Raw genomic sequence first — 12,019 nt, 5'->3', positions numbered from 1 at the left:
TATTTGTTTTAAATGTGCATTGTCCACATTTCCTGTAGATCATTTGGTAGAGTATTCCATTGGCAATGCAAAGATCATCTGAATGTTCTAAATTTCATTTACACATTTCAATGCCTCTCCATCTCTGACTTTTCCCCTTGTGTACTTTTATTTATATCACAGAAATGCCTTAGCATTTACACCTTCATTAAATGTGTTCAGAATCTGTGCTTGATCCCCTCAGAATGGGGTGTTAATGATCTGACAACTTTATACACATCGGGGGCATTTTACATTTTTAATGCTGTCATGTCCACTTTAAAATGCAAAGAATATAAAAAAAACTGTGTTTTACTTAATTATCCAAACCAATTTTATGTTCCATACAGTAATTTATTGATATGCATTTACAGCTGTTTTTTCTAACTCTGAGTGAAGTTAACCCACACATGTGTTTCCTATTGTTTCATCCAGCAATCATATTGTCACATTTAAATAAATCCGGAGATCAACAAATTCTCTAAATGTCAACATTAATCCGGATAATATTAAAAAGCGTTTTCCATCCTCCACACCGCCATTTTCAAATGCTTTCCTCAAGCTTTTTCACATGTGCAGTAAATTCTGTCACATATATTCTACATATTTAACAACTGAACACCAGGCATGACATTAGAGGTGCGACACCTCCACATTGTATTAATTAACTCCATCACAGCTTTCAAATGAATCTACTTGAGATCTTTCTTTTCAAAATTGATTAAAGCTCTTATAAACATAAAACTAAAACTTTGTGTTAAAGATTATTTTTTAAAATGAAGCAGCTAAGATGTGGAATCAAAGTCTAGAAGTATGCCGCCTTCAAGTGGAGACGAAAATATCACATATTTGCGAGTTCCAGGCACATGAATGCTCAAATGAAGTTGTGTTAAACAGTGGGAACTGGGAATCTCTGGATTTTACACAATACGACTTGCCGAGCCGAGTTGTCGAAATCCAAAACGATGGAATGCAAACTGTTGTCAATGGTAATGAATGATTTTGGACAGTTATATCAATTCTACATGTGTTCTTTCAATCACTATATGCTTGATGTATAGATTATTTTATGAAAACTAAACATTTTATATGATACCAGTATACACCGTATGGGGAAAAATGTAAGATTTCTATGTCTTTTGTAAAGGGATACCTGTTTGGGCACTTAACAGATATATAAAATGGATGTAGCATAAATTAACTATATTTCTAAGTTTGCTCCTTCCTTGTTATTTTCCAACTTGAACGTGTTACATGTCGTCCTAACGAACGCCCAACTTGATGGCACGAGTTTCCCATGTTCACAGGAAGGCGGCATTTGATTTCAGTGTTCATGTTATTACAGCTTACTCCGCACACCTGAGATCAGATCCATTACTGCTCGTTTTGAAAGAGAACAGACTGGCACTTGTGATGAATGAGAGGCAACAGCTGAAGACGCGTACCAAAAGTGAGCGACTGACTAAGGCAAGACCGCGTGAATGAGTGCTTAGGGGTCTTTAGGGAGGATGCAGGTCTGGGAGTCATTTTCCTAATTAAATTCCTTCACAGTACGGAGGCAAAATGTGCAAGTATATGTGCAAATTCATCTTACGGTAAAGTGTGTACGAACAGTAATTCAAGCAATAGAGATTCATAGCCTCAGTGCACATTCAAAAATGCTTTGTTTTCAGAAAGGCCTTCATTCTCTCAGCAGTGAAAATAAGCCTTACAGGTGTTTTAGTAGCAAATCGGATAAAGATGTATTCTGTGGCCCACATGTTTTTACCTCCGATTGTGTTGACAGTCACCCAGGTGTATATGCACCACACCTTGCTTGTGGAGTTTTAGTAAATGTTCAAACTCAGTTGGCATGGAATGCACATTCTTTTTGCTCTCCCGATTATCATAATAATGGTTGGTGATCGGCCGATTGTCATGCGGATGTTTGTTGAAAGGCCAAAAGCCGTACAAATGGACGTTAGTGCAAATCTCTAGCGCTAAGCTAGCCATGATGAGTCCCGTGCTGGGGCGGACCGAGTTGAGCCCTCTTTCGCGCCAGAACTTTGACAGCCTCCTCATGTAGTCCGGGTTCAGAAAAACAGGCGGCGGACCTTCTCTGCCAAAGTCCTCCAGTGTGTAAAATGCACGCAGGGATACAGGCGTGTTGTGGCCATAGGAGAAAGCTGGTAGCAGCAGTAAAGCCTGTCCGTAGGGACGGAGGCTTTCCACAAACGGACGACGTCGATCCATCAGTCCGCTGTACCTGGAATAAACAATGTGGTTTTATTTTTATAGAGAATGTCACAGTCTTTCAGTGGTCAATGGGGTGTTGTTATAGATGAGGAAGAAAATGATTTAAAATGGCAGGTATTTGAGAACAATCTTATGTTGAATGAAACTGTCACTTCCCGTCAGGACTTCGAGTTCTCTAACTCTCTTGACAGGGTCCTGACAGAACCCTGGTTAGTTGTTCCCTATTTAAATCCCTTTTGTTTCTCTGTTTCTTGTCAGATTGTTGTCGATTGTTTAGTGCTAGTCGCAGTGTTACTTTGTCTAAACCTTCTTCCTGCTTAGTTTGCTTTTCTTGAAGAAGTATACGTTTTCTGACTTCTCAGTTTATTCCCCCTCGTGGGAATGGTTTCTTTTATAATCAATATTATTTCCTGTGTTTTTCCCCATCGTGGGTTTTGTTTTGGGTTTGTATTTTAATTCAATATTATTGTTCTTTGAATCCATTTCGTGATACTTCCATGCTAAAAAGTTCACATTTTACATCTAGTGCAGTCTATCTCTCCTTTTGTATTTAAATAGGTAGAAGTTTTAGAAAGAGCAAAAGTGACAAGAGTCATTGAAGGTATGTTAAAAGACACGAAAAATTATACGAAAAATATTAACAAGGTTGTGACATTGATAACTAATGGCTTTAAAGCTTTTGAGAATTTTCTTTGGTGGCTTTTTGACAGTCTAAATTAGAGACTTGGGTCATCTGGCAGAATATCTTAGCTAGGATATGATACTATTACCAAGATACCAAATCAGACACAAGTAGACTGTTAAAACAGCTGAGAGGATTATTGGTGTGTCCCTTCCCAATCTCTAGGATTTGTACAACTCCAGGGTGAAGAAACGGGCATGAAACATCATCAAATAGCCCTCTCAGCCTGGACAAAACCTGTTTGAACTCCTGCCATCAGCCAGACGATACTGTTCACTGCGCACTAGCAAATCCAGATACAAGAACAGCTTCTTCTCGCAGGCCAACTCATTTTTAAACAGCTTATACCTCCACCATAACCTCCTAGTTGTTAAGTGCAATATATATCATTGCAATATCTTTACTCTTACACTTAATACATGCTATTATAGTTTTTGTGGTTATAACTAAACTGCACATTTGTATATTATTTATATTTGTATGTTTGAGAGCTTATGTTACCAGAACTAATTCCTTGAGTGTGTGCAGTGTGCACACTTGGCGAATAAAGTTGATTCTGATTCTGATATGTCTATTTTGTCTATAATGTCATATGTACAGACTTTTTAACAAAAAAAACAACAGGTTTAAAGTATCAATGCATATTAATGAGATATCATATAATAGACACACCAACAATCAAAATCAATGACTCACTTCTCGTGAAGGATGCTGGGATTTGCAGTCACCAAGTTTGTTTTGTTGCCAACATCCTGCTCATGTCCGTTCCCCAGTGGTGGAAGATTACATCTAACAATACAGGGGTGGACAAAGGTTCATTGATCCTAAAATGGCCCACATTACAGTCTTTAGGCTTTACCAATGTTTAGGAGCAAAATGAGTAATAAAATTAAAGATGGTAAATTATAGAATTTTCTTGTGTGCGGTTACATAATGTCAAGAAAAGTGCAATTATTTAGCCCATTCGTTATTTAGCTGAATTATTGTTGCTTATTTCTTTATCAGTGAAGTGCATATGATGGGTGTGGCTACCCGTGGAAGGAGAAGTGAAACAGGACAGTTGTATGCGCATGCACTTGTGAAGTAGTTCAAGAAAAATAAAAGGTATAAGGACAGTAGAACCGACAGCCACTCAGATACTGCAGACCATCAGTATACCCTACGCCACAAGACCCGCTTAAGAAGACCATAAAAAGCCCAGAAGCTGAATACACCTTTGTTTGAAACTGTAGTTATTGTATTTAGTATCATATTTGTTGAATATTGAATTTAGAAATTAAAGAAATATAATTGATAACAAAAGCTGCCTACCTAGGTTTAGTTTAGTGTTTTAAGACTTTGAGCACGGACATACCACAAAGGAGTCTTCCGACCAAATTGTGAGTATTTGAAATACTTATAATTTAAGCTGGTCTTGACTTACTTTACCTAACCTGAGAATAATAAATAACAAGTTTAAAGGCGATAAGACAAAAGTCCTAAAATAGTGCCTTGAGTTTCTGAACATTTTCATTTTGATCGATCACATGAGGTAATTCGATACTGACCTGATGACAAATTGAGCGGAATTTATTTTCTGTCCACAGCTGCTATTGGACAAAATACCTCCATTCCCCACCACAGCACACGATTCGAATGTTGCATTTCCAAAGGGCTGCTCCTACAAACACACACATGCTCAAAACGAGGAGATGACTGACAAACATGCTTTAACGCAAACATATCCAGTATAAAACAAACACAACAGTGGAGGTTTGCAACTTTCAAAATGACTTAAATGTACTATTTTCAATTATTTATTACATTTTTAACATATTACCTTAGCAAGTATGCTGAACAGAGCTGGTGTCACCTGCAGTGGCTTTCTCCTCTCTCCATCATAGACCACATTTGAGCCCAGTGGTGTGTTACTCTGTGTGACCACAGCCTTAGACACAGCATGACACTTGCTGCTTAATACTGACCTGAAGGGATGCAGACACACTTTTTATTAACAGGAAATCATTGCATATTTTTGGTAAACTTTTTTCTGCGCATGTGATAACATTCACCTCTGAGAAAGTAAATACGGATTTGACAGCTGCAGATAGCTAGAATGTCCGCAGACGTACTAAAGTCATAACTACGTTATGTAATGAATATATCAGGGTCTTGAAATGTCAAATGTTGGATAGCAGATACAAACCAGAGGAATTCACCAGAGGCATTGCACCACATTTTAAACATCAGCAGCATTTTGTTGTCAGTTTCAGTGGTATTTTTGTCTTGAGTGCTGCTTTGTATGACCCTACTGTAGACCCCAACACACTGACTCTGTTGTGTTATAGTCATGTGAATATGTAATGGAAAAACAAAAACTCAACAGCCTTTGAGCTTACAAAAGGCATGCAGCTAATCTGTTGTAAGTAAGCATTTTCCGGACCACATGGAGAATTCCAGGTGCCCTGATGACCAATTATGTCCTGATGCTTTTAAAATGTACTCCACCACTATACATGTTTTTCTGTTCTCGATTACGATGACGTCGCTGACCTTCTCATACTTAACAAGCAACATGTAACGTTAAATTTTGTAAAATTACCAGAAACTAGCATTTTTTTACCTAGTACTTCCTAGGGTCTATAAAAAGCTTGTGACGTCTATAAATTTACTATAGAGGGTATGCACTGACATCACTTTCCCACGTGAACATGTCGGGGCACCCCACCCCTGGGTGGCAAAACCCAGTGTGCTCACGTGGTGTTCAAGTGACGACACATCCATACCCTCTATAGTTAATACTACAGAATACTGTAGTCTACATTTAAGAAGTGTACTCATTTTTACAATTTACTAGCGTTTACTATAGTAAATATTTTAATAAAGTATACTATTCATTTTATGTTGATGACCTTAGAAATTTATTTCGACGTCAAAATTCGTTGTCACAAGGACCAACATCGTTCCCGCCGTATCGGGAGCAAAACGCAGCAAAGCTGTAACTTAAAGAAGCATAGATCAGGCGTGTCTCATCAACGTTTGTTGCATTTTATAACGTATAAATAACTTTAAAAACTATTCGTTGTTCAAGCTAAACGATGGAAATTACTTTTAACCTGGCGGACAACAGCAGATCTTGTTTGGCCCGTCAACGGGGCGTTCCTCTATAGGGAACTTTTAAGTGCGGACTAAAAACTAACCAACACAGCAAAGAAAACTTACGATAAATAATATAGTCATAGATAACAAAAGAAAAGATGTGCCACACCACATGAAAACCCTCTCAGAAGAAATTTAATGTCCTGTTCTGGGCATCAAGTGCATGTCAGTCCCATCTATAAATAACGTAGGGGTAGTTTCAACCTCAGTTTCAATGCTAGCAAACGTAAGCACAATACTGTCGTCTCTCGAAATAGAATGTAAATGTATATTGTATGCATTGTAATGTACACTGTGAGCATCACAAAGTCAGTTAGTAATATCTAAACTGAATCGCCAGCCTCAAGAGAAGAGAAGTGTTATGTTTATCTTTCTGCTCTACTTATCAAAGCAGCAGGCTGGCAGTTTTATTTAAAGCTTTGTGTAGAAACATGTAAACCTTAACAAATTAGGAGTGCTTCATGTTGTGTTTCAATGGGATGATCATACTGTGTGTAAAAAAGTATGTAAAATTTGTTTAAAGAAAAAAAATGCTTTTTTGTTGACTGTAGTAATGTGAACTCGCTGATTTGAGTTTTGTCCAGCACGACCCTGCATTCCTATATAAATAATCCCTCCTATGATCTGTGATCAGCAAATTTGCGATTTTAGTCCAAGTTTTGTGTTGTACCTGAACTTTTTGAAGTTTGCCTCCTGTTTCTTCCATTCGCTTGAGTAGTTCTCCAGTGCTTTGGTAATTAATAAACTGTCTCTGTGAAAATTGAACACACATAATAAATTGTATATTAAAATAAAATGAAAACATGAAACATATACATTGTTAGGTAAAGCATTTTTTACATACTTGCATCCTGTGCAAGGTGCTGAAGCATCAGAGCCTTTTTGAGGAATCTTAGAAGCAAGACGAGGGATTACATTACTGTGGGGAGAAATAGACACTTGAAAATCCTCAAATGTTAATTTATAAATAAAAGTTCACATACAATATAAACAAAGAGTAGTTTGATCACAATCAAAATGCATTCTTTCAGTCTGTTACGCCTTTTATTCCACTCTACCACATTTTTCTACTGTTTGCAAAATACAGCCAGACATATTTGAGTTGAGTTTAGATAAATCTATTAAACTGTGAAAGCTTTGAGATTTATTCTCGTGGTGTTAGAGAAGTTTAATTAATTAAGTGAATGCCTTTTTCCATTTCAGATGAAAGCTTTCAGCTCTTTCTCTCGAATGCTTCAAAAATGTACTTAGATTTTTTTATTTTTGTATAACTTTTAGTGTGCTATTTTTAAATAAAAATGAAAGACTTAACATTGTTTCCTGTAATTTGGCCTCTAAATAACAGCCTAATTCACACATAGTGTATGTTGACAGGTCTGGTGATTTGAAGTATCCAGGCAGATAATTTCCTACATGCCACGTTGTGATTAAAGGCTGTTGTTTCCAGTGTAACAGCACATGAGAAATACCAGGTCGCCGTCATGACAGCAAAAAACAATAATCGGTATTTCTTCATTTAGGTAACATCAAATTTGCCTTACTTACTTTTCATTTGAGGTATTGAATTACATATATTATATCACTGTGGCTTTTGCTAACACAAACAAACATACACACACTTTATAATAAGATATCAGGAATCCCATTTCAGGAATCCCTTTCTTCTCTAACCTTAATTTGACTTTCAAATATGTGATTGAGAATGTTGTCATTAGCGATACAACCTTATACACATTTTAATTTAGGAGAACTGAGTTTGACAATACAAACATTTAATTATTTATTAATCTGATATGAAACTTTACCAAAAAACGTTTTTAGACTTCTGATGTATTGCATCCCATTTTGTCTGTGAAAACTCCTGTGCGGGATCAACTACTCAAAATACTCATTTACAAATCAGAGGAGGAAAAAAGCACTGGGACAGTGCAAAGATTAAAAAGTGGTAACTTATAAAGATTTATTGACGACTCCAACTAACTCAACACAATAAGAGATTGAAAACCTGAGTGCTCAAAGTCTACATCCCGGTTGCCAGAAGACCCTTCCTGGGCCGATTTATTACGGTGTTTTTTTCAAGTTCTCACTCTGAATAGAAGAAAAGGTCCATTGGCCAGAAAGCCTGAAACTGATATACTTACTTGCTGGAAAGAAAAAACCAGAAGGCCACACTGCAGAAGGAACACACAAGGATCACCGGAAGCAGACAGAGCATTCGGTTCTTCATAACGTGCGTCCACTCTCACGCACACACAGCCGGCGACATGCATGTGTCCTCGTGAACCCTCATTCAAAAGCAGATGCTACTTCTGCCAACAACTTCCTCTGCCGGCTTATTTTAAATGACTGTCTTGACCGGTAGGCCCAGTCTCTTCTCACTTCTCTGCTGCTTTGCTCTCTCAAGCTCTGACTAATCCATCTATAGTCTCTTCCATTTTTGCCTTTTCTTGCGCAAGAAGAAATTCCTCTTTTCCTCCCTATGTTCTGTAAGGCATGTTTCCTATTTTCCTTTCACTTCTTCACCGTCATTTCCTTGCCTCTCACACTTCCTTCGCATTTGTTAGTGGCTCCGACTTTCCCTTAGACAGACTCCCTAGAAATCTCAAGCTGTTGCTTCTCCCACATTCTCAGCACCCTCCCCCTCTCTGAACTCAACTTGCTCGCCCCTCCCTCTCTCTGACTCTCTCTCATACACACATACACAGTTACGCTCTCTCTCTCTCTCTCTCTCTCTCTCTCTCAGGGTAATATGGGTAATACGAGTGGTGGGTACAGAATTAGCCCATGGCAGCACCTCATGACTTGAAAGAAGGGTATGTGTGCTAGAGAAGGATTTTCCCTTCAGTGCAGTAGCCAATGATTGTCAAGGAATGCAATGGGCAGCGTCTATAAGCCAATCAAATGCAAGTTTGATGTGACCCCCTTGACGCTTATGTGTGAACCCTAGCTTTACCAATTTGACATGATAGTTTGGAAAGAGGGAATTGGAAGATTTTGGGTTGTGGTAATAGCCTACCTGAGAATATAAACTGTAATTCTTGTGATTACTTGTGTTTACTGTAACCGCACAGCGGAAGTAGCCATTCACTTCTATTGTATGGACACCAAACCAATGCAAGTCAAGGGGTGCCATCGTTGTTCGGTTACCAACTTTCTTCAAAATATATTTTGTGTTTTTCATAAGAAAGAAACCCATTCAGGTTCGAAATGACATGGAGGGGATGATGACAGAATTAACATTTTTGGGGCAATAATCTCTTTAAATTTACTGATAACCATTCAGCATATACAAAACAGAATACATATTTGTATAAATTTAATCAAAAAAATCCTGACGTTGACATTTAATTTATTTTCTATTCAGTTATTGTGTCCCAAACTCAGACCTAAAACTGTCCTCACATTAAAACAGTTACCAATAAATACACTGGTTAGACCCACTCTTGCATCAGGTAACAGTGCTACACATATTGCACAATCTGGTGGTTGTAAATGTGAAACACTAAAAACAATATTTCTTGCACTTCGAATGACATGATCTATGATCAATGAGTTGTTCAAAGCTGTTGTTCAAATTTGGATAAGGAAGCCATGATCGTGATTGCTGCATGTGATTTTTTAACTAGACATTTAAACTGCATTTTAACTGAATCTTTAACATACAGGTGGCTTTTCCAGGCATTCAAATTTAAGCTTTATCTATGCTACTTATATCATGCAACAACAATCTGTAAAAAAAAATGGCAATGGACAGGTTATCTCGTCATTAAAAAAAACGCTTCCCCCGCCAAAGACGAGTTATTACGGCAATCAGTGTTTGTACTGTTGTACAGCAGGTGGCGCTATTACACACCACTGGGAAAAAGTACAGAATCCCAGAACCTAGAACGTATATGTTTTAGTGGTTTTTAATGATTGTTCTAAGTGTAATCTGTGCTTAATCTTTGACAAAAAAACGTTAATTATCTCCGCTGTTTAATCAAAGTGATGCAAAGAATCCGGTTTCTTTTGTTTAAAAGCTGAGACTCTGTTCTTTCATTTGACATATTGTTTGTCCATTTATTCTTTACAGAAAATTTACTGTGAGCCATTAAAATTGGGTGAAAATGTTAAAAAACACTGGCAACTTTTTTTAAAGAGGCTGGCGGCGAATGATTTAAGGGCCGCACATTAAATATGTATATTTTTTATTTATTCCAAACTTAAATTTGATAACTTGCTACTGTAGTGTATGTACATGCAATTCCTTCCACCCCTGTCTTTTGGAAACACTTTGATATTGAAAAAATGGCAGAACATAGGCGCACTGTCATAAGACACATTTTTTGCCAAAATAATTTACAGTATACATTATTTTTTATTATAAATTTCAAATATTCCTCTAATTAAGGGGTGTGTAAGTAATCCTTAGGGGCCACAAAAGAAATGGAACAGTAGTGGAGGGCTGAACCAAATGGCTAAACTTAATTCTGCTCCATATTGAATTTATGGCTTTTAAAATGTTCCACATATTTCACCAGTATCACTACGGGAAGGGAACTATATATATCTATGACCATTTCCCAATCCGTGTCACTCCACTATTTAACCAAATCGGATTTATAATAAGTGAAACTAACAGTCTCTCAGCCATAGTGACCGATGGCAGAACAGAAGAACCATACGTCACAGCCGTATCTCATTTTCCGCGCTCAAGACGCAAGTGTCTCGATACGCGATATTGAAATTATTGAAATTTCCATGACATGCTAAAGTATACCAATGCTCACCACACTCGTCCCGCCTCAGCGCTTATAAAACACCAGACGCGAACGCAACGTTCAACCCCGTCCGTCTATCCAGCGCATACCTCCCTTTTCAGTTTTACTCAAATATGCTGCATTGCAGACTCGCGCCATCTAACGGACTTTGTTTGTATTACATTAAAGATGGGGTATCATGCTATGTCTTGTATTCTGACTTCTTTACACTGTTAAACGTGAAGTTTAGGTGTGTCTGATTGTTCACGATATCTCAGTGACGGATTTTATATAACGGTGGCTATATAACGCTGGATTTGGATATCGTTTGAAACTGATCGATAGCGCGGTCCTAGCTAGTGCTAAAAGATGTATTACATGAACTTAAAACAGTAAGTCAAACTAAGTCATATGTGTGTGTTTTTTGTTGGCAATTGTATACGTAATTGTGTACGTGCATAATGTACAAAACAAAAAGGGATTAATGTGATGATGTGCTGCTTGTTCGTGCTGTAGTTCCATAGCACTCTCCCGACTAGTCCCTCCTCTAGCATCTCGTGTTTTTCTGGAAATAATCGTACAGTTGTAGCTCTCTTTTACAATTTGATCAAACTAAATACTCTTCAAAGATGCGACTTATGCATAACTAGTTTCAAGGCACGCAAGATTAATATGAGATTGTCAGAAACTGCCTGTGATACGCGATGTTTAAATCAGCATTTTTCACCAAAATTATAACTGAAAGTCAGTGTTATTGATTACATTTAAAAAAAATGTTTGGGTGTCTGGATGTGGCCCGAGGGCCATAGTTTGCTCGCCCCTGCATTAGTATATAACCTATTTCAGTGTCAGGCACGATAATAAAAGTGCAGATTTAGGTAAATGCAATACAATGTTTACACAATAAATATAGGTTTAAAGTTTGTAAATAAGCAAAGGTTTAAGTATAAATTTGGTTTAGTTTAGGTTAGTTTACATCACATGTTGATCACGGCAATTACAAGCGTATGTAGTACCATAGTCGAATGCTGATTCTATATCTGATCTTTTTAGAGATATTCTCAGTGTTTTCTCTGGTCTAATTTTAAGATCAGGCGCTTACCCTCCTGTGACCCTGCAGAAAATAAACAAGTGGTGAGAATGTAGATGTTTTTCCATTTTAAGCTGTTGTATGAGGACATGTAGCAAATGTTCCATTTACAGCTTC

At 37.5% G+C, this 12,019-nt stretch overlaps 1 protein-coding gene across 2 annotated transcripts; it reads right to left on the bottom strand.

The window, feature by feature from the left end:
* Window positions 1-263: 263 nt before the first annotated feature.
* On the bottom strand, window positions 264-9,089 carry st8sia6 (ST8 alpha-N-acetyl-neuraminide alpha-2,8-sialyltransferase 6). Of its 2 annotated transcripts, XM_056753765.1 has the most exons (7): window positions 8,215-9,064; window positions 6,918-6,992; window positions 6,744-6,824; window positions 4,755-4,899; window positions 4,483-4,595; window positions 3,632-3,724; window positions 264-2,263 (listed from the first exon to the last, which is right to left on the bottom strand). In XM_056753765.1, the coding sequence occupies exons 1-7, from the start codon at window positions 8,298-8,300 to the stop codon at window positions 1,783-1,785; spliced, it is 1,074 nt and encodes a 357-aa protein (XP_056609743.1). In that variant the 5' UTR covers window positions 8,301-9,064; the 3' UTR covers window positions 264-1,782. The 2 variants fall into 2 exon arrangements, with proteins under 2 accessions (XP_056609743.1, XP_056609744.1); XM_056753766.1 differs by lacking the exon at window positions 3,632-3,724 and having other exon boundaries at window positions 8,215-9,089.
* Between the last annotated feature and the right edge of the window lie 2,930 nt (window positions 9,090-12,019).

Source organism: Triplophysa dalaica, chromosome 7 (genome assembly GCF_015846415.1).
Source record: "Triplophysa dalaica isolate WHDGS20190420 chromosome 7, ASM1584641v1, whole genome shotgun sequence".
In the NCBI taxonomy this organism is placed as follows: Eukaryota; Metazoa; Chordata; class Actinopteri; order Cypriniformes; family Nemacheilidae; genus Triplophysa; species Triplophysa dalaica.
Note: the sequence above shows the minus strand (reverse complement) of the source record. Positions and strands in the feature narration are given on the sequence as shown.

Excerpts from the sequence above, each read along its gene's own strand:
- st8sia6 (XM_056753765.1), bottom strand. The coding sequence starts at position 8,300 with ATGAAGAACCGAATGCTCTGTCTGCTTCCGGTGATCCTTGTGTGTTCC. Across the intron at positions 4,900-6,743 it reads GCAAACTTCAAAAAGTTCAG|GTCAGTATTAAGCAGCAAGT; the intron begins GTACAACACAAA and ends GCATCCCTTCAG. Across the intron at positions 3,725-4,482 it reads TCCGCTCAATTTGTCATCAG|ATGTAATCTTCCACCACTGG; the intron begins GTCAGTATCGAA and ends CTGTATTGTTAG.